This window comes from Polypterus senegalus, chromosome 12 (assembly GCF_016835505.1).
Source record: "Polypterus senegalus isolate Bchr_013 chromosome 12, ASM1683550v1, whole genome shotgun sequence".
Lineage (NCBI taxonomy): Eukaryota > Metazoa > Chordata > Cladistia > Polypteriformes > Polypteridae > Polypterus > Polypterus senegalus.
This window is the reverse complement of record NC_053165.1, coordinates 40,366,654-40,393,115: the sequence shown is the minus strand read 5'-3', so window position 1 is coordinate 40,393,115 and position 26,462 is coordinate 40,366,654. Positions and strand designations below refer to the sequence as shown.

At 40.3% G+C, this 26,462-nt stretch overlaps 1 protein-coding gene across 1 annotated transcript in view; it reads left to right on the top strand.

Annotated features, from left to right (window-relative positions):
- Positions 1-26,462, top strand: part of LOC120540473 (nuclear pore membrane glycoprotein 210-like) — a 319,549-nt gene that overhangs the window by 127,214 nt on the left and 165,873 nt on the right. Inside the window, exons 14-15 of the mRNA XM_039771311.1 lie at positions 2,008-2,168; positions 25,424-25,642. Coding sequence (XP_039627245.1) covers positions 2,008-2,168; positions 25,424-25,642 — 380 coding nt within the window. The remainder of the gene's footprint in view (positions 1-2,007; positions 2,169-25,423; positions 25,643-26,462) is intronic.

The window sequence follows — 26,462 nt, the reverse complement described above, 5'->3', positions numbered from 1 at the left end:
AGATATTCAGAAAAAGTGCAGATTTTCCCAGCAAAAAATGTCCTCGCTATTTCCTCCCTGCCAAGGTGCAATAATGCCATAACACATACAGCTACAAATAATTATTCACTATGACATTGAAATCTTATGAATATTTTGTAAAAAGTAAAATAAAAAACATTTTAGGATCCTTAGTTAAGAAAGAGAATGATAGAAGATACTATTCTTTGGTATGGTTTTATTCTAATATTTTACACCCACTGTTAAACAGGAACCACTACTTTCAGTTCAGGTTTTCTTCTCTATGTTATAAAGTAGCAACGTAAAATGGCGAAAAAGGGTGATAGGGCCTCAAACTTACACAGGGCAGGCCCGAATTTTACTGACTCTGAACCCTAAAATAGTCCTCATCGAGACAGCCAAAGCCTAAAGTGAAATAGACAGGCATCAGCCTGCACAGGCACAAATTGGGTGATGGCTTTTAAAGTTCAAAAACTACTTTAAATGTTTAAAAATGCCCTTCAAGGGAAAGTCTAACACATTAAAAATCTGGCTTGAGAAAACAAGGTCCACAAAGTATCTTTATAAATAATTTATTAGTTTAAACAAAATGACTTCAACAAATAGCAACAACAGGAAAAAGCACAAAATACTTCTAAAAAAGTGTACTGAAAAGGTAACCCAAGGCAACCATGACCAAACAGAAAAACAAAGAATCAGAGTCCAGAAACAAAGCAAAAGAATCCACAAACCAGTGAATGAGAACAGTACTCACTTGATGCACCCTCCACAGTTCTCAATGATGCACTGCTGGCACCATCTCTTCCACCACAATATAGAACGGTGGTGATGTCAGGGTGAAAATGCATTTTTTTGGTTCCACCCACACAGCAGAAGGAATATATTTAAACATCTTAAATTTCTCATAAATCCATTTTAAATAATAAGCATAGCAATAAATAAAAGTTTCATCTTGAAAACAAAAAATAATAATAAAACAGAAAATAATCATGATCCAGGGAACAAAACCTGGCTGTAACAAAACACTGACTCCTCAAGTCTCACCAATATTATTTTGTCAAAAACAATTAAATTGCCTGCTCTGGCACTTTTTGTGGTCAGAGTTTACTCTTAATTGTGCAGTCTGTACCACTAACAAACATTACTCTACCTCTACATTACTCTGTCTCATATTTATCCTCCTTTCCACTAGTAAGAGGTCCCATTAGTTATTTTCCATTTTTAGTTTCATGTTGATCCTTGTTATCAGGACCAAAATATAATTGTTCTTAATTCATGCATGATTTGTTCTTAATTCATGTATGATTTTCAGTCCCACAAAATTGGTATATGTACATTTTAGTTGAATGCCTCAGGTAGTTCTGTCTGCCCTCCCAATTACTAACAAACTTCTACACATCGACCACTGAAAGAATTCTGACAAGAAATATCAGTGCTGGTATGGAAAAAAGGCCACACAGCAGGACTGCAAGGCTCTACAGAGAGTGTGGTAGGCCAGCTGAACGCTTTACTGTGAGTGCACTCCCAAAGTTCCAGGACAAGGTACACCAAGTGATGTCAGACCAGGGCAGAGAAAATTATTGATGATTCCAGCCATCCCAACATTGGCCTCTTTTCTGTGCTGCAGTCAGATAAACACTACACTGTCTAAAGTCCGGTCCAGAGAGACGGAGGAAGAGCTTAGTTGTACAGTTCATCCACATCTTGTAGTCTAGAACTACATGATGCCCTATTGTAAACTACTGTATCTTATATAAAGTTTTTTAAGTTATTTATTTAGATATTATTTATTACTATCAAATATTTACTATTCTTGTAATGATTTTTGATATTTCTATTATTGTTACTGACCTTTTATTTTTTGTAAGGCTCAATGTTTGGAGTTGCTACACTACATTTTGTAGGTGACAAATAAATTTGATTGATTTGACTACTGTGTTTTTTTCTTTTTATAAATGTGATTGATTTGACTACTGTGTTTTTTTTCATTTTGTTTTTTTGATTCAGGTAGACTAAATCCTGGTCCAGAGTACTGTAGTGGATTGCGAGTACAGGCTGAATCTTCTGGATACACAACACTCCATGTTTGTTATAATAGGACAACAGAACATCGCGGCCATGTCCAGCTCAGAGCTCAGATTACTATTGCTGCATATGAACCACTAAAAGTAAGAAATATTCATATAACTTTCTGTTGTAAATACTATCTATCAGTGCAAAACAGAAACTTCATTTGCGATATGCACAGTTTTAAATGCCCCATCTTCATTGATTCATTGCGACTATATGTAGCACAGGAATAATAGTAATCAATCAGAAAAATTCTATTAGTGTGAAAAATGTCTCACCCATGCTGAAGTTATGTTCAATGCCTGCTGTAATTTGCATACAAAGAGTATATATTTTCTAGTTTATAAAAGTAGAATGCATTAAGCTTGAACCTTATCCTAATTAATAATTAATTTATAAAGCTTGCATACGCACAAAAAGTGGCTCAAAATGTGTGTATGTAGCTTCCCACACAAACGCTGCAATTTATAAAAGAAAATTTGAATGGGGAACGTGTGTATATTTATAGAAAATCTGACCCATGTGTATGCAACAGTTCAGTGAAACTGAGAGATGACGACATCCTTGATAAAGTATGGAAATGCAGCCAAACCAGCTAAATGATGACTAGCATGCATTATAATAATATTATATTATAATAACAGCTCGGTGATAAGCCATAACTATAAAGCGTTTATTAGTGAGAATTCAAGCAAAATGACACCTTTTATTGGCTAACTAAAAAGATTACAATATGCAAGCTTTCGAGGAAACTCAGGCCCCATCTTCAGACAAGATGTAATCACTAATTACATAATGTAATTACAATGAGAGGTCTGAATATTGAAAGTATACCTTATGAGAAGGACTGAGGAGTCATAGTGGATTTAACACTATCAACTTCCAGACAGTGTTCAAAAGCCATTAAGAAGGTTAACAGAATGGTATGTTATATAGCACGATGTGTGCAGTACAAGTCCAAGGAGGTTTTGCTCAATCTTTATAAATTTCACATTGTTGATGCCTCATCTGTAGCGCTGTAAGGACATATCAGCATTAGAAAAAATCATGAAAAGAGTGACTAGGCTGTGTGAAAGAAATAGTCTCGCACACAGAAAAAGGTTTGGGAGAGCCACTCATATATTATCCCTGGCTGCAAAAGGGTCTTGTAATGAGCACTGATATGCATAGGTTGAGTTCCAGACTGAACTGTTTTGACTTAGGAAAAGATAGCGGATTTAAAGGCAAAGCCTGGAGGTAATGTCATCTGAAGCCAGAAGTGGTGTCATGTGGTACCAGAACCAGAAGTGACGTCCATAGTGGTGCCAGAAATGGAAGTGACATTAAATCAGGCAGGTTTTCCCATATTTGGCCTGCAGACATAACAGAAGTAGGTTTAGCGCATCCCACCACCCCCTGGCCTGGAGTCTAATTACCTCCACTTGGTCCACTCAACTCCCTCCTATTCGTATGTGTGTGACACGGTCCCCCCGCCTCAGCCCAGACCCATCGGGTCGGGCATACCTGTCCATGAGGTCATGGCACCAAGAAAGGGCATCGGCATTGGCTTGCAGTACTTCTTGACGATAAACAACCGAAAACTTGTAAAAGTTGTAGGTCTAAAAAACCACCTCATGACATGTTGGTTCGATTCCCTGTGCAACCCATTACCAGGGTGAACTCATGCCCCAAGAGGTAGTACTCAGCTGAATAATCGCCAAAGCTTCCCACTCCACAGTCAGAAATTCTACAATGAGTTGTAGGTCAGCTGAACGCTTTACTGTGTGTGCACTCAAAAAGTTCAAAGACAGTTCACAGTTTCTGACTCAGGTACATTAAGGGGTGTTCCACTCCGTCAACACTTTGGCTTACCACAGCCCCAAAATCTGTGTGTGAAGCATCCGTCTGGAGGATGAAAGGTAGAGAAAAGTTAGGTGCTTTCAACACTGGAGCTGATGTAAGGACTTGTTTGAGGTCACTAAATGCAGCTTCTGTTGTATCATCCCATACAATGTGATTCGGTTTTCCCCTTCCTTGTAAGATTCGTCAAGGGCATGGCTCTCTCAGAAAAACGGGATACAAACCAGCGATAGTAACCTGCTAAGCAGAGAAAGGCTTGTACCTGCCTCTTGGTCATCAGATGCGGCCAATTCAAAATGGCATCTATTTTGGAGCACTGTGGCCTTACTATACCCCAGCCCACCAGGTAATCTAAATATTTGGCTTTGACCAATCCAAAGTAACATTTCTTCAGGTTGATATGAAAACCGGCTTCTGCTAGTGACCGCAGTGCAGCCCGTACCTGCCGTAGGTGTTCTCTCCATGTGCTGGAATAAATGACAGCGTCATCTAAATAGGCAGCAGTATACAAATTATGAGGATGGAGCACTTTGTCCACATGTGCCCAATGTAATTCGAATGGAAGAACATGGTACTGTCAGTGTCCACTAGGGTTGTTAAATCTTTTCCTTGGCAGAGTCTGTTAAGGGAACCTGCCAGTATCTCTTTGTCATATCTAGGGTAGTCAAAAGTTTGGCTTGTTCTAGTAGCTCGCGGAATCAGATATGCATTGAATTGGGAGACTTGGTTAAGCCGATAGAAATCACTACAAAACCTCCAACTTCCATCTGGCTTTCTGACCAAAATGATTGGACTGGACCAGGGACTATAACTTTCCTCTATCACACCTAGATCCAGCATTCTTTTGATCTCCAGCTCCACTTCTGCCTTTTTTGCTTTGGGGAGTCGATGTGGGCATTCTCGGACTATTACCCCGGGTTTCGTCACAATGTCATGCACAACCAGGGAGGTTCATCATGGTTTCTCATTTACTACCTCTGGGACAGACAGGATAACTGCTTTGAGCTCCTGTCGTTGTAGGCAAGTCAGATTATCACCAAAATTAAGGTTTAATTTATGAGTGAAGAGAGAGCAGGGCTGTCTAGAGGAGGGATATGGGTCCCTTTCCTTCCATGGTTTCAGCGAATTAACGTGATAAATCCACTTGCTGGGCCAATGATTTGGTTGTTTAACCAGATAATTGTCTAGCCCCTTCCTCTCCTTAACTTCAAAAGAGCCTTGCCAATGTGCCAGTAATTTGGAGTGCGAGGTAGACACCAATACCATGACTCGATCCCCCAGGCGGAAATCCTGAAGAGACGTACCATGGTTATAACAACGGACCTGGGCTGCTTGCACCTTCTCCATGTATGATTTTAGAACAGGTATAATTTTTGAAAATCTATCGCATAATTGTGCAATATATTCAAGTATATTTGTAGAGGTGAGGGCCTTTTCCTTACAACCTTGTTTTAGTATATCTAATATACAGTACCTCTGGGTTGTCATCCATATAATAACTCAAAGGGAGAGAGGCCTGTGGGACTTCCTGATATGCAAAAAGGACGTGGGGGAGGAACTGATCCCAGTTCTTTCTGTCCTCGTTAACTACTCTACATAACATCTGTTTGAGAGTTCGATTAAATCTCTCGACTAGACTATTGGTTTGAGGATGATATACCAAGGTCTTTAAATATTTTATTTTTAGTAACTTGACAGTCTCCCTGAAAATCTCTCTGAGGTAAATGGTGTCCCTTGATCCATCAGGATTTCTGTAGGGATACTGACTTTCTCGGAGACCCCTACCAACTCCTAAGCAATAACCTTGGATGTTGCTGAGTGCAATGGAACAGCTTCAGGATATCAGGTAAAACATTAAAACTGCAGATGGCTGAGAGGGTCAATTCCGACCTCCCTCATCTAAATTGTTCTAATGTTCTAGTAAACAAATTTAAGAGAAAAATTCATGAAAAACTCTTTCTTTCATATATTGGTGACTGTCACTGCTTCAAAATTTAAAGTCACAGTAGCTGAAGGTATAGTTGCTGTTCTACTAGGATGTTTCAGGCAAAAAATACATTCAACAAAAAAACATTTAATTTTGGAAAAGTAGTTATCAAAATTAGAGATCTGTTACATCTGTATTGGAAAAAAAAATTCAGTGCTTTTTTGGTGATTATATCTTTCAAAATTTTGTGCAGAGTGTAGAGGCCCTTGCTCCAATGACTTTGGCATTTCTGCACCAACAGGACATGACCTGTTTTTTGCTTGGCTCTGACTTGATTTTGTTCCAGTGGTCTCCCAGCTTCTTCCACGTTTGTTAACTGTAGCAGGCTTCTTTGCTGTAACTATGTTGCTAAGTATCTTCCTGAGAGTCAGAGTTCAGATCACGACTCTGGGCTGGCCAGTTCATCACTTCAATATTCTCTGCTTTTAAGATTTGCTTTTGCAGTGTGGCAAGGGGCTTTGTCATGCATACAAATGGCTGGCTGATTGAGTGATGCTTGCAGGGATGGAACCACATGTTGCCAAAGGAGGTTTTGATACATATTATGCATGCTGTATGAGAGGCACAACACCATGACACTTCCTCCTCCAAACCTTACTGACTTCTTCAAGTATTTTGGGTTCAGTCTTTCCCCAGTTCGTCACTTAACAACATGTTTCCCATCTGAATTAATTAAATTAAACTTGGTTTTGTCACTGAAATTAACTTTGGATTAGTTCTCCTCACTCCACACAACATGCTTCTCAGCAGAGGCTAGTCTAGCTTTTTTATTGTTCTTGCTGATGAGAGGCTTGGTCACTGTGGAGTGGGCATTTAGCCTCATTTCTCAATGAGAAGCTATGTTGAGAGAAATTCTTGCCCTGTTCAGTACTGAATTGACAGGCAATTCCAGGTGCAGTGTCTAACTGTTTCTCTGCATCCTCCTGTTTTCTCATTTACTTGTCTTATGGATGCCTTTTTTGAGACTTGAATGACTTGTTTCTTTGTACAGCTTCAATATTTTGAGAAATTGCACTCTTGGAATGACCAGCTTCTCTTCCAATGGCTGAGAGAATCATCCCATCAGCCTTCATCGTCGCAGTGCTTCAGTTACCCTACAGTGGCACGTCATCATGCAAAATGCCTAAAAAATTAGGCATTTGGTTGGTGTAGGCATTGCCAGATCACAACCATCTGTTAAGTAATAAAACTCATCCTCTATCTTTGATCACTGACTTTCTTCAGTTATCTTGTTTAAATCTTTTAAGATGTGGAATAGTTTTTACTGATGAAATATGATTATAATATGTCACTTCTATTCATGTTGAGAAAAAAATTTGATTCAGATAAGAAGTGAATTTGCAAATTACAAAAATGTCATTTGTTCTTTAATTTTGACTATTAATGTATAACAATACATGTCCTAGGATTATTTTGAGATATTAAATATCCTGGAGATGGTTAATCAAGACAGAGATTTAGACAGGCAAGGCAAGGCAAAGGATCAAAACCAAAAGATCAAAAATGAATTGGGCAATTTTTTGTTATACCGAATGTACGGTCAAAATGAAGTCAAAATTAAACTCACAAGTCCAGCATTAGGGCCTACTGCTTACAAGTGATGTTAACTACACTAAAAGAGAATTTTGAACATAGCGTATTTATTGTGAGATGGTGCATGATGTGACCGTCACTTATTTATAGCATCGCTTCTGTCATCAGGGTGACTGTCATGGTCACTTGACCATGATGTGAACAAAATTAAACTTTGTAAAAATCCAAATTAAAAATGAACTCGCATGGAATTCTAATATTAAAAAAGCACAGAATACACAAAAACACATGTTTAAAAACATGTTAATAAAACAGAAAGCAAGAACAGAGTCCTGGTAAAATCATAACAGTTCTAACAGCTTTCAACTGCCTTAGGATTTAAACTTGTGTCATTTCTAGTGAACCCTAATAGTTTTGTTTTGAGTAATGTACTTTAAATTATTACTTTTGAAAGTGTAAACCTTCTTAAAACTGTCCTCAAGCACCCTTTACTATAAAAAGACCCATAGATAGAGGTATTGCAGAGTATATCCTCTAGAAAGATTTGCCTCTTTTTTGTTCATTTTTGAGCTCTGTCCTTTTAAGCTGGGTAAGCTGAGCCAAGCTTTTAAAAATTTTAGGTGAATGTTGATTTACAATCAGCAAGGTAGTACTTGTCATGATCAATGGATTGAAAAGTAGAACATGTTGGTCACCTTCATTGATTGCATAGCAAATATCTAATGCAATCTTTCTTAAAGGGCAAAGAAAAGATTTGTAATTATGGAAAACTAAGGTCATTACACAGAAATATGTTAAATCATTCACTCAAATGTTTAAGGACAAAGCCAAAGTCATAGTTGGAACAGAACAAAAGTCCAAACAAGAAACCTTCTTTAAATATATTTTCATTTATTGCTAAAAAGCTAGTATTTGTAAAGTCCATTTTTTTGCAAGTAATGTTCAAGCACTAGGTGGCGCAGTGGTAGCGCTGCTGCCTCGCAGTTAGGAGACCTGGGTTCGCTTCCCGGGTCCTCCCTGCGTGGAGTTTGCATGTTCTCCCCGTGTGCTTGGTGTTTGTGTGTGTCCTGCGGTGGGTTGGCACCCTGCTCAGGATTGGTTCCTGTGTTGGCTGGGATTGGCTCCAGCAGACCCCCGTGACCCTGTATTCGGATTCAGCGGGTTGGAAAATGGATGGATGGATGGATGGATGTTCAAGCACTATGACATACATACTGTGGTCTTATAGGCCATGGCTGCCATAATGTAAAGTGTTATATGCTTTACACACTTTATAACCAGACAGCATAAAAGTGACCTAGGTCACTTGTGGTGGTACTCATTGGAAAAAACATGCCTCCTTGCCTCCTCCAAGACCTCATCCGTCTTCCACCCGACTCTAGCCATTGTATGGAGGGAGGCGGCCCCTTTTATAATCCCCCGCATGTGCTCCAGGTGTGTCCCGGCAATCTTTCACCGACACACCCCAGTGTGGCAGAAGTGCCGGCTGCATCTCCGGAAGCCCTCTGGGTGTCCCTGGTCCTCTTCCCCCCCAGCACTTCCAGGTGTGGCGGAAGTGCTGAGGTCCAGGGCTCCAAAGGCATACCCAGGTGGTGACCATGAGCCCCTACAGGGTTGAGCTTCAAAGCTCTGTACCCGTGGCCCCCAAAGGTACCAGGGCGGTCGCCCCCACATGGTCTGGGAAAGGTGCAAGTCTTCCTCCGGTCCTCCTGGGCATCCCGGCCGGGTCGCCCCGCCAGCCATCTCCGACAACATACAGAAAATTTCGTTTTACACAGACAATATGTTGATAAATAAATGAAATCATTTACCAAGCAGTAAAATACTTTCAAATCCTGACTTGAAAAAGGTGAACAAGGATTGACAAGAGTGTGAAGACTAGGCCGTATTGATACACTTCCTTGATATCTCATTTGGTAAGTTCAAAAGGCTAAAATAAATAAAGATATGATTCACTGTGCCATAGCAGGAATGAGGCCCTGAGTTTACTTACTGGCCAGAGCAGCCTATTCAACGCTGTTTCATAGGTGTTTCCCAGAGAGATCTGTAGGATGACCCATTGATAATTTGAATATTCTCTGATTTGAAATTGGAGAATACCCATCAGTATCTCAAAGTTTAGATGTATTGTTCCCACCTTCAATGCAACAACGAAGAGGAGTTATTCGTAATACAAATATCAAATACTAAAAACTACCAAGCAGCTTTGGTAGCTTTCACTATTTCCGGCTGCATCTTCCAAGAAAACAAAGTTAAAAGAATCGCACTGGAACTTGTAATTTACCTCCCCTGTAATTCTGGAACGTGACATTGAATGCAGTCAAGGACAAAATCAACAACTGATGGTTTCAATTAACATGCCTTCAAGCTAAGCAGCAAATATCTTATGCTTTTATTCTTTAAATGCAGATAATTAATTTTTTAATGTTTTGCCACATGGGAACCTGAGCATGCTACCATAACCTGAACAAATATTGCCAAAAAACAACCTCTTTTTGAAAAATTAATGGTGTATTTTTCAAAGAAGACACAAACGAGGGAATAGTCAAGTGTAAAATATAGAGAAGCAGAACAACAGGCCAAACCAAACATGACCTAAACAATCTGATGACTACAAGCACATGCACAGCTCTGTAGCTCTCCTCCCAAACTCTTTCTGCTTCTCTTTCTCTCCCTGTGTCTATAATCAAACTGGCCAAACTGCCTCTCTTCCAGGTTATCACCTTGTCCCATTCAGCATCTGACTCTTTTATTTAATAGTTCAGTGTGGTTGTGATAGCTTAAAGCAATTCCTGTTGATGTCATCCCTGAAAATATTTCCTAATTAATGAATACCCCTTAGGTAGTCCGTCTTGCTGCCACAGAACTGCCTGCATTCCTCCTGCAGTTCCTCATATCAGGACATGGACCTCCAATTATGCCATAAGTAAGCCCTGTACTGCAAAACATGGAAGTCAGGGATAACTTTTCCAATATCCTGTCATACCCTGGGTGGAATGGTGGTACAGTGGTAGCTCTGCTGCCTCAAAGTAAGGAGACCTGGGTTCGCTTCCCGGGTCCTCCCTGCGTGGAGTTTGTATGTTCTCCCCGTGTCTGTGTGGGTTTGCTCCAGTTTCTTCCCAAAGATTTGCAGTTGTGCTTGAAAGTATGTGAACCCTTTAGAATTTTCTATATTTCTGCGTAAATATGACATAAAACAAGATTTTCACTCAAGTCCTGAAAGTAGATAAAGAGAAACCAGTTAAACAAATGAGACAAAAATATTATACTTGGTCATTTATTTATTGAGGAAAATGATCGAATATTACATATTTGTGAGTGGCAAAAGTATGTGAACCTTTGCTTTCAGTATCTGGTGTGACCCCTCTTTGCAACAATAACTGCAACTAAACGTTTCCGGTAACTTTTGATCATTCCTGCACACCATCTTGGAGGAATTTTAGCCCATTCCTCCGTACAGAACAGCTTCAACTCTGGGATGATGGTTGGTTTCCTCACATTAACTGCTCATTTCAGGTCCTTCCACAACATTTCGTCCACAACATTTCGATTGGATTAAGGTCAGGACTTTGACTTGACCATTCCAAAACATTAACTTTATTCTTCTTTAACCATTCTTTGGTAGTACAACTTGTGTGCTTAGGGTCGTTGTCTTCAGATTCAGTTCATGGACAGATGTATTAGAATTCTCTGATATAATTCAGAATTCATTGTTCCATCAATGAAGGCAAGCCGTCCTGACCCAGATGCAGCAAAACAGGCCCAAACCATGATACTACCACCACCATGTTTCACAGATGGGATAAGGTTCTTATGCTGGAATGCAGTGTTGTCCTTTCTCCAAGCATAACGCCTTTCATTTAAACCAAAAAGTTCTATTTTGGTCTCATCCGTCCACAAAACATTCTTCTAATAACCTTCTGGTTTGTCCACGTGATCTTTAGCAAACTGCAGACAAGCAGCAATGTTTTTTTGGAGAGAAGTGGCTTTCTCTTTGCAACCCTGCCATGCAGACCATTGTTGTTCAGTGTTCTCCTGTTGGTGGACTCATGAACATGAACATTAGCCAATGTGAGAGAGGCCTTCAGTTTCTTAGAAGTTACCCTGGTGTCCTTTGTGACCTCGCTGACTATTACACGCCTTGCTCTTGGAGTGATCTTTGTTGGTCGAACACTCTTGTTAAGGGTAGCAATGGTCTTGAATTTCCTCCAATTGTACACAATCTGACTGACTGTGGATTGGTGGAGTCCAAACTCTTTAGAGATGGTTTTGAAACCTTTTCCAGCCTGATGAGCATCAACAACTCTTTTTCTGAGGTCCTCAGAAATCTCCTTTGTTCGTGCCATGATACACCTGCACAAACGTGTTGTGAAGAGCAGACTTTGATAGAACCTGTTCTTTAAATAACACAGGGTGCCCACTCACACCTGATTGTCATCCCATTGATTGAAAACACCCACCTTCAGACTAACTGCTAACCCTAAAGGTTCACATACTTTTGCCACTCACAAATATGTAATATTCGATCATTTTCCTCAATAGATAAATGACCAAGTATAATATTTTTGCCTCATTTGTTTAACTGGTTTCTCTTTATCTACTTTTAGGACTTGAGTGAAAATCTGATGATGTTTTAGGTCATATTTACGTTGAAATATAGAAAATTCTAAAGGGTTCACAAACTTTCAAACACAACTGTAGGTGTATTGGCGATCCTAAATTGTCCTAGTGTGTGATTGGTGTGTGTGTATGTTTGCCTTGCACCCTGTGCTGGCTGGGATTGGCTCCAGCAGACCCCCATGACCTGTGTTAGGATGTAGCGGGTTGGATACTGACTGACTGTCATATCCTATCAGTCTGTGCACAGCCCTCTGTTAACATTAGTACCTTTGAGTTACAAGCTAACAGTTCTTATTTCTACACCATTCAAGAACACATATCAAGATCCTGTCAATTGACATTTGAGCTTGGGTTTTTAACTCATTGACAGTAACTTGTAAATCAAATGCTTTTTTTTCTTTGGTTATATTCTTAAATAAAAGTACACATGTTTATTTGATATTTAGACTAAAGTCTTCACACATTATACACTTCACGTCATTATTAGTATAACCTGGAAAACGTTTCTGCTTTAGGTATGTGTTCAGCATTTCTTGCCTCACATTTCCTTTCATCCTACACTTACCCAGATCTTTGTAGACATGGAACACACATGAAATGAATGTGTTCCAAATAACGATATATTGTATTATTAACCCTATTCACCTTCAGGTACCTCACACGCAGATAAGGAGCCTTGGCTTGAGCTGGGAGAACTTTTTGCCCGAGTTGAGGTCCGTCAAGCAGGGGTCAGGGGCGGCAGATGGGACAGCAGGCTGCTTGCTGCCTGTGCTGATTGACACATTTACAAAACAAAAGACGCTGAATGGAAAGGTGTGAAGGAATTTAAGATGGGCTGGGATTATACGTTTTTTCATAGGCTTCAGGGATTCGAGTGTTAATTGCTTACCAATATTATTGTTAGTATTGGCCGCTCTTATTTTAAGCATATAGATTACACACCCTAATAGATGCCAAGTTGCACATTTGCTAGTTCTATTAGTAGAGTATGGATTGTCTCTTGTAATTTTTTTTTTTTTATTGACTCTCTGCCTTCTGCCCCCTTCTTAACCCTAGTGTGGCTTTGACAAGCAGATGCCTGACATATTGTGCAAGCATTTTGCATTTGTGTTTATAAAGCAATTTATCTTAACAGATTTTAAGGCAGTTTTAATTATTAACTCATCTCTATAATGGGGCAAAAATGTTTCAATTTAAAATGTGTCAGTTTTTTTTGGTTTCTATTTGACAATACAAAAAAACACATAAAAAAAATTTGGTTTGAGCCATAAAATGTATTTTGGTATGAGCTAAAAGTCAATTAAAAATTACTACAGAGAAAAGCTAAACATTAAGCTTTAATGAGGATTTGAAATCCTGCTTATGGTTTCTTGTTCCAAGTACCTTTATACACATGAGTGGTATGAATGGACTGTAAGCACACACTGCAGGATAAAATGGGTCAGGAGTATAAGCCATTAAATACAGTAATGGGAGCAAAATCTTCATTAATACAGAGAACAGTGATCTGTTTAATTTACTTGTACTTTGTTGAGCTGTGTAATATGTGAGTAGAGCAAAGTTACCATTTCAAAATGGTTTCCATTCCATTTCATTAAGTTACAAAAATTGAAAGCAACAGTAATTTGATACAAATCTGTTTAAACTCAGTGTCAAATAGCAGTAACTTGTTTTCTTTGTGTAGTGTTTTAAACTATTAGTGTATTTTACACACATAATTAACAGATGCTATTGTTTGTTATGTGCACTTTTATTGTTTTGGGTATTAAACAAAACTGTCTTTTTAGACTGACGATCTATTCACATTTAAACACTTTTGGGGGCTGCAGTGACAAATGTTGTTATTGACTGCATAGCAGTTTTACTGTGAAATCAGCTTTGTCATACAGCCTGCAATGCTGCCCACTAATCAGAAATGAAAATAATGTGCATGTTTTTCATAATACTGTAGATGTTTAGTGCAAGCCAGTTTTTCCTGCTTCAATGTTACATTAGCCTATTTAATGCATTCCAAATTTAATAAATGTTAATTTTTTTCTGGAAACCTGAAGTACGTACTTCCGCTTTGATCTGAGATTTGTGATTTTTATTTTACACTCAAATTTTGAAATTATTGTTATGCAATGTTGTTTTTTTTTATGAGTGCCACCAGTGCCACACAGCTTTTTCTTAGAGACGAATACACTCTCAGAAGTCTCTACAGGAATACTCTGGGAAACTCTGAAGGATTTCTTAAGAGGACAGATTATTTCATATATCTCCCAAAAAAATAAATCGGAAACCAAGAAGGCATCAGAGTTAATCAGTGAAATTACCAGAATAGATCAAGAGCATGCCATGTTTCCAAATGAGGCACTTTATAGGAAAAAACAGGATTTGCATTCAGAACTGAACCTCTTGACAGCAAAAGAAATGGAACAGCTCATTTTTAAATCACAACAGCATTACTATGAACACGGTGAAAAGACCAATAAGATCAAGCTCAACAAATCCACAAACAGAAAGTTTGCAATGCAATACCAGTAATTACCAACATAGACAGAGACAAAATCATAGACCATAAAAATATACTGCTCAAAAAAATTAAAGGAACACTTTTTAATCAGAGTATAGCATAAAGTCAATGAAACTTATGGGATATTAATCTGGTCAGTTAAGTAGCAGAGGGGGTTGTTAATCAGTTTCAGCTGCTGTGGTGTTAATGAAATTAACAACAGATGCACTAGAAGGGCAATAATGAGATGACCCCTAAAACAGGAATGGTTTAACAGGTGGAGGCCACTGACATTTTTCCCTCCTCATCTTTTCTGACTGTTTCTTCACTAGTTTTGCATTTGGCTACAGTCAGTGTCAGAGGCGATACCTGGACCCTACAGAGGTTGCACAGGTAGTCCAACTTCTCCAGGATGGCACATCAATACGTGTCATTGCCAGAAGGTTTGCTGTGTCTCCCTGCACAGTCTCAAGGGCATGGAGGAGATTCTAGGAGACAAGCAGTTACTCTAGGAGAGCTGGAGAGGGCCATAGAAGGTACATAACCCATCAGCAGGACCAGTATCTGCTCCTTTGGGCAAGGAGGAACAGGATAAGCACTGCCAGAGCCCTACAAAATAACCTCCAGCAGGCCACTGGTGTGAATGTCTCTGACCAAACAATCAGAAACAGACTTGAGGGTGGTCTGAGGGCCCAACGTCCTCTAGTGGACGCAGCACAGTGGAGCTCGATCGGCATTTACCATAGAATACCAGAATTGTCAGGTCCACCAATGGCACCCTGTGTTTTTCACAGATGAGAGCAGGTTCACCCTGAGCACATGTGACAGACGTTGAAGGGTCTGCAGAAGCCATGGAGAATGTTATGCTGTCTGTAACATCATTCGGCATGACCAGTTTGGTGGTGGGTCAGTGATGGTCTGGGGAGGCATATCCATGGAGGGACGCACAGACTTCTACAAGCTAGACAAAGTCACCTTGACTGCCATTAGGTATCAGGATAAAATCCTTGGACCCATTGTCAGACCCTACGCTGGTGCAGTAGGTCCTGGTTTCCTCCTAATGCACGACAATGCCCGGCCTCATGTGACAAGAGTATGCAGGCAGTACCTGGAGGATGAAGGAATTGAAACAATTGAATGGCCTTCACGATCCCCTGACTTATACCCAATAGAACATCTGTGGGACATTATGTTTCGGTCCATTAGGCACCGCCAGGTTGCTCCTCAGACTGTACAACAGCTCAGGGATGCCCTCATACAGATCTGGGAGGAAATGCCATCCTTTTGTTCCTAAGACATTGCCCTGTCGTTATTTGTATAGATATCCAACTTCATATTGAGATCTGATGTATCTAATGTGTTTCTTTAAAGTGTTCCTTTAATTTTTGTGAGCAGTGTATAATGCACACATGCACACTACTATAATCCCTTATTTATTCTACCCAGTTTAACACTAGAATCCCTGAAGCCTACGAAAAAAAGTCATAATGTCAGGCCTCCTTTAATTCCCTCACACCTCGTCATCAGTGTATTTGTCTTGTAAATGTGTCCATCAGCACAAGCAACCTGCTATCCTATCCCCCACCGATGCCTCTGAGGTTCTCCCAGCTCAAGTGTTTTTATGTGTGAGGTGTCTGGAATTGTAGAGGGTAAATAATACATCACTATTTGGAATATATATATTTCATGTGTGTTCCATGTCTACAACAATCTGGGTAAATTTAACATGACAGGAAATGTGAGGCAAGAAATGTTGAACGCATAACTAAAACAGAAACTTTTTTTCATGTTATAATAAAAATGACAAAATGTTGACATGAAGTGTATAATGTGTGAATTTAGCTGCTGGTTGAAGTAACTCAAAACACAGTTCTCAACAAAACATTGCCAGACACCCCACACCCAGATAAAAAGACCTCAGCTGGAAGAACCTCAGCTGTATCGGTGGGAAATATGATAGCAGACTGCTTGCTGCTTGTGCTGATTGACACATTTGCAAAACACAGATGCTGATGAATAGGTGCAAAGTAATTTAAGGTGCACCAGCATTATGACTTTTTTCATAGGCTTCAGGGATTCTAGTGTTAAAGAAAACAAGACACAACCTAATGCCTTTTTGGATGCATTACAGATACCACAACTAGATACTCTCAGTGCAGAGGAATTGGATAAACCTGTGGCACTCTCAGAATTACTAGATACTGTCAGAGTCACACAAAAAAAGAGCATGCAAAAAAAGGTTTGCGGCAGCCACCTGTATATTATTCCTGGCAGCAAATGGATAATAATGCACTGATTCAAACATATTGGACTCCACAACTGAACTGATTTGCTGACACAAAGATGGTAGCTTTAAGGGAGACCAGAGGAAGTGACGTCAATATTGGAACCAAAGTGGTGTAATTGGGCCCAGGACTGGAAGTGACGTCATCAGTAGGGCCAAAACCTAAAGTGGTGTCATTGCGGCTGGGACTGGACGTGACATCATTAGGGCCATGCGGAATTTCCCATAACAACTTTGCAGAGAAGTGAGAGAAACAGTTAGAGTGCACCGCCACCTCTTGGTCTGGCATGGAATTGGGTTGGGCATTCCTTACCAAGAGGTCATAAACCTGAGAAAGTGCATCAGCATTGGCATGGAGAGAGCCTCAATGATAAACAAGTGAAAACTTGTACAGCTGTAGGCCAAGAAACCACCTGGTGACCTGCAGATTTAATTCCTTATGTTGTGCCATCCACTGTAAAGGTGCATGATCTGTAACAAAGATGAACTCGCAGCTCAAGAGGTAGTACCTCAGTTGCATAATCACCCATTTGATCGCCAAGGCCTCCCTTTTCACTTTTGCATACCTGGTCTCTCGTTACAGCAGTTTCCAGCTTTTGAACGGGGTGTTCAACACCATCGATGCTCTGGCTCAGCATGGCACTCAGGCCTCTGTCCAAAGCATCTGTCTGGAGAATGAAAGGTAAAGAAAAGTTAGGAGCTTTCAAGATTGGTGCTGATATAAGGGCCTACTTAAAGTCACTAAATGCAGCGTCTGTCTTATCCATCCATACCACATTGTTTGGGGCCCTCTTTTTTTGTCAAATCAGTCAAGGGCGCCACTCTCACAGAGAATCAGGGTACAAACCAGCAGTAGTACCCTTCTAAGCCAATAAAGGCTTGGACCCGTCGCTTGGTTCGCGGACAGGTCAATTTCAGTATGGCATCTACTTTGGAGCACTGTGGCTTCACGGTACCCTGACCCACCAGGCAGCCTAAATGTTTGGCCATAATACCAATTGGACTTGCTGTAGGTGTTCTTCCCACGTGCTGGAATAGATGACCACGACATCCAGGTAGGCAGCACTATCTGAGTTATGTGACCATCAGGCGCTGGAATGTCACAGATCCCTGTGTAACCCAAATGGAAGGATACGATATTGCCAGTGCCCACTAGGGTTGCTAAATAGTCTTAATCTTTGCAGAGTCCATTAAAGGAACCTGCCAGTACCCCTTAGTTACGTATGTCAGGAGTGGTCAAATACCTAGCCCTGTCCTAGCTTCTCAAGGAGGTCAATAACTTGACCAGACTTGATTAAGTTGATGGAAGTTAATTGCAGAACTTCCGGCTTCCATCAGGCTAACTGACCAAGACTATGAGAGTGGACCAGGGACTATGACTTTCTTCTGTCACTCCTAGTTCCAACATGCGCTTGATCTCAAGTTCCACTTCAGCACTTTTTTGCAATGGGAAGTCAATATGGGCATTCCCAAACTATAACCCCAGGTTCTGTCACAATATCGTGCGCAATAAGATGGGTCCTTCCAGGTGTTTCACTCACTACCTCCGGGGTGGACAGAATAACTGCTTCCAGCTCCGGTCTCTGTTTGGGACTTAAATCTGCACCAAAGTTAAGGTTCTTTTGTGAGCAAAGAGTGAGGGGATAACAGAAAGAGGGATCGGGATGCCTATCCTTTCACGGCTTCAGCAGAGTCACATGATATACCTGTTCGCTCAGCCGATGATTGGGTTGTTTCACCAAATGAGTCCTTTCCTCTCCTTAACTTCATATGGATCTTGCTAGTGGGCTAGTAGCTTAAAATGGGAGGTAAGAACAAGGACCATGACCCAATCTCCTGGGTGGAATTCCCATAGAGACGTGCCTTGGGCGCAATATCGTGCTTGTACTGCTTGTGCCCTCTTCCATGTGACTTTTAAGTGGATGAATTTTCTCAAATCTATAGCGTAATTGCGTGATATATTCTAATATGTTTGTAGAGAGAAGAGGATTTCTTTCCATCCTTGTTTTAAAATATTCAATATGCCACGGGGTTGTCATCCATACAATTATTCAAAAGGTGAGAACCCAGCAGAGGCTTGTGGGACTTGCCAATATGCAATAAAGGACGAGGGAGAGGAGCTGCTCCCAGTTTCTTCCATCCTCGTTGACACCTTTGTTTGAGAGTCTGATTAAACCTCTCCACTTGACCATCGGTTTGAGGATGATACACCACGGTCTTCTTGGCTGTTTCCCTAAATGTCTCCAAGATTGAAGGTGTCCCTTGGTCCGTCAGGACTTATTAGGGAAACTGAATTGAGCAAAGACCCCTACCAATTCCCCTGCAATGGCTTTAGAAGTGGCTGAGTGCAATGGAACAGCTTCGGGATATCAGGTAGCATAATCCACAAGGATTACGATATATTTATGTCCTCTAACAGAGGGTTCTAGGGGTCCCATTAAGTCCACCACAATCCTTACAAATGAGACATCAATTAGGGGAATGGGAACAAAAGGAGCTCAGTCACTCCTAGGAATTTCTCGCAATTGACACTCTGGGCAGGACATGCAAAAGTGATGAACCTCATCATTAATTTCCAGCCAATAAAATCGAAGCTTAATCCACTCCAAAGTTTTTTTGGGGCCCAAATGGCTTCCTAGGAGGTGTGCGTGTGCTCATTCACAAACCTGCCACCAGAAAGTCCATGGTATAAGCACCAACTTCCGCACCTCTTCCTCTTGCTCCACTACCCAATACAAAAGGTTGTTTTCTAAAACAAAATGAGGACCTTGTGGCATGGGTTGATGAGTGCATTGGCCATTGAGAAGAACGACTGCATTTTCATCATTCCACTGTTCCCTTTAAAAAGAAGCCAATGTCTCACAAAACTGATACTGTAACACAGTGAGAGGGTCAGGACCAACCTCAAGTGGTGTGGTTTCCTCCCGTTCTTTCGTGGCATTGGTTGATGACATTTCTGCCCATGCCCATTTCACACTGAGTGGCAGCATCTTCTCTCCCCACCGACTGGTTACAAGACGTGGAGGCAGCATGAGACAGATCATCTATAATTAGGTCCAAATTTGACTTAGGAATGGAAGGTGAAAAAACGCTTTTAATTTTAGACCAGTCCTGCCCCAGTATCACCAGGAATGGTGGATTTGGAAGGACCGTAACAACTTTTTTAGCATCCTTCGCAACTGATTATACATGTGGCGGACTTGCACCAGCGGGTTTCTCTGTGGATGCAGGTTAGACTAGTCTTAATTTTTAGCCATTGTTGCGGTATTGCATAACGGCCGGCGACAATGGAAATCTTGCTGTCGGAATCGAATAAGGCCTCAGTTTAAAAACCATTTATAATCACCACTCCTCTATGCTGAATCACCAGGGAATTTGTCAGTGCACACCACCCTTCCTTACCCCTCTAACTGCATTCTTCCTCATCCCCGACTAGATTGTGTGTCCGCAGATTCGGGGACTTAAACGCAGGCTCCAGTTTGTAGTTGGGAGGCAGACTTTTTGGGACATAATCCATCTGGGTTTGGCTCCTAGAGTACAAGACCTTATATTTTGCATATTTTCAAATTGCTGTCCCCAGACCAGCTGGGTTAAGTATTAAGGTAGGTTACTTAAAAGTAAGTAGCAGGCAACCTGCAGTGTTTTGATCTGGCCTTAGCCAGTGTCCTATTATTGCCCGCAAGGAAAAGTTCTGCTTTTGGAATGGCTGCTCTGTGTCAAAACTCCAATTTTTTATTTTTTTCACACAAAAGAGCACACAAAAAAAGGTTTGGGGTAGCCTCCCTTATATTATTGCTGGCTGCAAATGGATAATAAATGCAATGATTCATACAAATATTGGAATCCACAACTGAACTAATTTGCTGGCACAAAGATGGAAGCTTTAAGGGAGACCAGAGGAAGTGACGTCAATAGTGGGGCCTGAACCGTAAGTGATGTAATTGGGCCTGGGACCAGAAGTGACGTCATCAGTAGGGCTGGAACTGGAAGTGGTGTCCTTGGAGCCGGGACAAGAAGTGACGTCATCAGTATGGCCAGAAACGGAAGTGATGTCATTAGGCTCAGGACTGGACTTGACGTCATCAGGGCCAGGCAGAATTTCCTGTAACTGGTCTACAGAGAAGTGAGAGAAAGAGTTAGTGCACACCGCCACCCCTTGGTCTTGAATGGAATTACTTTCATTCAGGCCCTTTAGCTGCCTCCCATGCATGTGAATGAGAAAGCAGCAGGCCCTGATAGCTACCTTGCCGAATTTTATAAAAATGTTTCAATTATGCTAGCCTCCCATTTATTAGCAACATTTACAGAAGTCAGAGACAATAAAATTCTAAGTCAAACTTTTTGCCAAGCATTAATTACCCTCTTTCCTAAGCAAAATAAGGCCTTATTACAATATGAATCATACAGACCAGTCTCACATCTGAATAATGATGTTAAGATACTCTGCAATGTTCTAGCTAGAAGGATTGAGAAAGTGCTTCCTTAACACTAGAATTACCAGAGCCTACGAAAAAACTCGTAGATCCGGCCCACCTTAAACACCTCTCCATCAGCGTCTTTTGTCTTGTAAATGTGCCGATAAAGACAGGCAGCAAGCAGCCTACTATTCCATCCCCCCACAGACGCAGAACATGCACAATGTTCTCTCAGCTCATGCCTTGATTGATTATCTGGGAGTGAAGTGCTGGAGTTTTAGAGTGGAAATATTAGATCGTTATGCATTTCATGTGTGTTCCGTTTCTACAATAATCTGTGTAAACACATTGTTAAAACAGAAACGTTTCTCATATTTGAGTAGTAAATGACAAAATGTTGGCATAAATTATATAATGTGTGAAGCCTGAAGTCCAAAGATCAAATAAACACTTTCACAAAAGGTCCGATAAGACAATAGTTTCCATGGCGTAGTGGTAAGATTTGCTGACTTCCGCTTCCCCAGGATGGAGCCACTGGCAGTTCACTTTTGAAATGCTTATAAAATAAAGGGGATTATCAGAGAGGGACTTGAACAGAAAATATCACTATGTGCAGATAATATGGTACTATATACGAAAGGAGAGAGAGAGGTTAGGAGCATGCGCTGATACAGTGCATTGCCGCACCCACCACATGACAAACCAACTCAGGATCCCAGAATAGGACCTGAGTGCAGCCATGCAATGGTTGACATCTCAGCACCACACTAGTTCAGATGGAATGGAACCAGTGTGAGTTTTTTTAATGGTGGCTAGAGTGTCAATTCTGGCACCAACCCCCAGGTTTTTCCTTTCAGGTTGGAGGGCCTACATGCAGGGCTGGATGCAGATTAACATCATACCCAGAACAGAGCAATTGCAGGTTAAGGGCCTTGCTCAAGGGCCCAATGGAGTAGAGTCACTTCTGGCGTTTAGGGGATTTGAACCGACAACCTTCCGATTGCCAGTGCAAATCCCTAGCCTCAGAGAATATACAAGGGGGTACCCAAAAATAATCGAAATCTGTATCTGGTGCGCAATCTAGACTTAGTTGCGAATTTCACTGCTAGGTGTAGCATACTTAACAGTATTCTGTGTCAGTCTGCCAAATGGCATTGCTCTGTATTTTTCATATGGCTTTCCGTGTCAGTTTTTCTGGGTCCTTATTAAACGTGTTCTGCTATTCTTGTAATGGGTGATCATAATATCTACATTAAATTTTGTTTTCTCTTAGGGACGACAGTTACTGAAACAGTTGTGGTACTTGAAACTGCTTTTAAAGAGGAACCTTTAAGTAAAACACAGGTCTATGAGTGGTTTTCACATTTCAAATGATGGGAAATGTCACTTGATCTTGCTCTGCACGAGTTTGTCTTGTTCCCGCATTTGAAAAAAGAACTCAAAGTAAAGCATTTTTGAACCATGGATGAAATCAAAGAAAAAAATCACTGCAGGCATTGGACACATTCCTTTTCAGCAGTTCCAAAAATGTTTCCAAGAGTGGGAAAACCATTGTGAAAAGTGCATTTATTCACATGAAGAGTACTTTGAAGGAGACTAAAGTTTCATTAAGTAAAAATTATTAAAACAATTTTTTTTTTTCAATTCCGGTTATTTTTGGGTACCCTCATATATCCAGATCCACAAAATACTGTGCCAGCAGTCCTAACAGCACTAGTAGAATTTCAAAAGATTTTCTGGACTCAAAATTAATTTGAATAAAAGTGTGCTCTTTCCATTGAACTCTCTAGCACACAATATTAGATGCAACACCTTCCCTTTAATCATCGCAGATCAGTTTAAATACCTCGGGGTAAACATCACAAGTAAACATAAAGCTCTTTATGCTGTCTGCATGGAAAAACTTAACCAAGGCTTGCATAGATGGTCAATCCTTCATTTCACTTTAGCTGGAAGAATTAATATTGTCCAGATAAATATCCTTCCTATACCTGTTTTTCTATTTCAAAGCATTCCTATTTACATTAACAAATAATTTTTTAAGAAGTTAGATTAAATCATAACCTCATTTATTTGGAATTCAAAATATTCACGCATCCGAAGGGCGACCCTACAAAGACCTAAAACTCTACTTAACTTTCAGTTTTATCATTGGGCGGCAAATATACAACCTGGACATTGACAAAAATAGATGAACACACACAGGCTTGGCACACAACAGAAATTAAACCCTGCAGTACTTCTTTATGTTCCTTGCTTTGTACCCCAGTAAATACGTCTTATTGTCATTATACTAGCAACCCAATTGTGCTTCATTTACTCAGAATATGGAACCAATGTAGGAAGTACTTCAAGACAGAGATGCTTTTATCTGTGGCACCTCTGCACGATAATCACTTTTCTCCACTGTCTCAAATGTACATAGTTTTTAATATTTGGAAAACATACGGGATTAAATCACTTTGAGATTTGTACATAAACAACGTCTTTGTATCCTATGAACAATTACACTCCAAGTGTATCATTCTATCAATACAGTTCTTCCACTACCTCCAAATTAGAAACTTGGCTAAACAAAATCTTCCCAATTTGCCTCACCTTCAACATACTTCTGTTCCAGAATAAATATTAATCAGTCTTGAGGACTCAGACAGCATTTCTATAATATATAAAAGCATTTTAAAGTCCCTTCCTTTCAAAGATTCCAGAGTACAGTGAGAAAAGTATCTTCTTACTCAACATTTCAGAAAAGGAGTAGAAGGCAGCTATTTACACAATTCACTCAAACTCCATATGCGCAAAGCACACAGTTATTCAACTTAAAATACTGTATTTTATCAAGCATCTGGAAAATTGTCCAAAATGTTTCCAGGGCATGATCCAATCTGTGAACACTACAATCAGTTTCCAGCCTCAGTGGGTCACATGCTTTGGGCCAGCACCAAATTAACATCAGACAGCCTTGGTGTCACAATCCCTCCTAACCCATTAACAGCTGTGTTTGGTGTTCTTCCAGATGGGCTTACAGCGGAGAAAGACAAACAAACTGTAATTGTGTTTACTTCACTATTGGCAAGTAGACTTATTTTGCTAAACTGGAAGAATCCTAACTCTCCTCTTTTAAGTCAGTGGGTAACTGATGTTATATATTATTTGAAACTGGAAAAAATCAAATTCTCATTTAGAGGATCTGTGTAAAACTTTTAAAACCTGGCACTTAAATTGGGGGAAAGGATTTTCTCCCCCTTTTTCCAACTCTTAAAGTTTTGCTCTGGCTGTTGGCCTTGCTCTCTTTCTCTTGGGTGAACTTAGTTTTGTTAAGTTTGACATACTTTTATGGAATATTACTTGATTTTAATAAAATAAATAAAAGAAGTTGTTGGGAAGCACAATCATTACCTTAATCTGATGTGGACAAGTGTATCTTGCAAGCTTCCACAAAAAACAGCAAGTAGGTATGTTAGTTGCAGAATTAACATGACCCATAGGCCTTTGCAGATTTTAGTTAAGTTTTGTGAACACCAGGGGTCACTGTTGCCCTGTTAGACACAACAGACAGACACTGACACAGGTTAAAAGCACCAAGAAGTATTCTTTTAATTTTTTTTTCCTCTGTAGCACCCCAGCCACAGCAAACGGGCAATACAGTAATAAGTAAACACAATACTTTTCTCCACTACATCTCCCAGCAAGCTCTGTCACACTCCTCCCAACTCCAGCTCCCTTGCTGGGTCCTTTATATAGTCCTGGACCCGGAAGTGCTTCTGTTCTTCCTGCCACATTAGTTGCCAGCACTTCCGGGTCAGCTGGAGAATTTAGGTTTTCAATCAGCCTGGAAGTAGTTCGGGGCATCCGTTGTCATAGTCCATTAGTACTTCTGGGCTAGGCGAGAATTTGTTTTCCCACAGTGTCCCTTGGCAGCACCCACGGTACCCAGCAGGGCTGTGTTGCCGAACTCCAAGTCCCATAGTGCCCTGCGGGCATCTGGGACACGCAGTCCAGGGAAGCTGCCATATATCGTCCTTGATTAGCTGCCTTCCCCCATCCTTCCATTACTGGGTCGTTCTGCCGGCTAACCCTTACAGTTTGAATTTCCAGAAGAATAACATATGGCTAGATATGTTCAGTGACAGTGATTCTATCTTGTAAACATATTTTTGTGTTATTTCTGCTACAATTAGGCTGTTGATCCTCCCTCTGTTGCTCTGGTAACTCTGGCCTCATCGAAGGATATGCTTTTTGAAGGCGGTCCAAAGCCATGGGTTCTAGAACCTTCCAGATTCTTTAGGAACCTCAGCGCAGAGGTTCCAGAAAGTGTTGCCTTGTCAATATTTGTTCCAACATCAAGAAACTATTTTCAGCACTGGGTCAAAGCAACGTGCCGAGCTTTGGGAGAACAGGTAAGGAGAAAGCGACTGCCAGTTGAAAATAATTTTAAATAATGTATGTTGTGAAAATGGAAAAAGGTTACATATGCCCCTTTTGTCCATGGTAATTTTGAGAAAGAACTAAGATAGCTAAATAAAGTTCATAGTGTGAAGACAGCTATGCAGAAATACATAGATGTTGTCCCTTGTAACCTGATAAATTATCCATCTTATATTTGCTCATGGAATTCATTTTTTTAAGATTAAAGATATATTTCTGCTTCCTTGTCATTTTATATTTTCTTACTAGCATCAGCTGCATTTTTTGCCTTTAGGACAGCTAAAGAGATGAGGAACTGTGCATGTGCCTTCAGATTTTTCTTGCTCCTGCTGTGGTCTGCTATTTCGCCATATATGTCTCTGTTGTACTATGCTCACGTACTATGCAAACATCTCCTGCTGACTGGAATTAAAATTTTCTCGTTAATTTTATAAAGAAGTACAGTAAGCACCAGCAGTACCAATTACTTTGCACTACTCATTCAGTGTTTTTGACCGTTGTGCAGCTTATTTACATGTATTTTTTGGCTGTTGACTTGTAGAATAATCTGTGTCTACTACACTATATTGTCACATGATACAATGTATTGTCACTTCATTTTTGATGTGTCAGTTTCAACCAAACCAGAAGCAAATGCTTTTCATTGTACTGTATCATATACTATAATTCCAATAAATTGAACTGAATTGAATTAAAATAACTTTCTAAACTTGTAGAACCATAACAGACATGGAGTCAGCAGCTGTCAATCTACCCGTGCCTCTTTTTGAATAAAGCTGCCTAAGATCACCA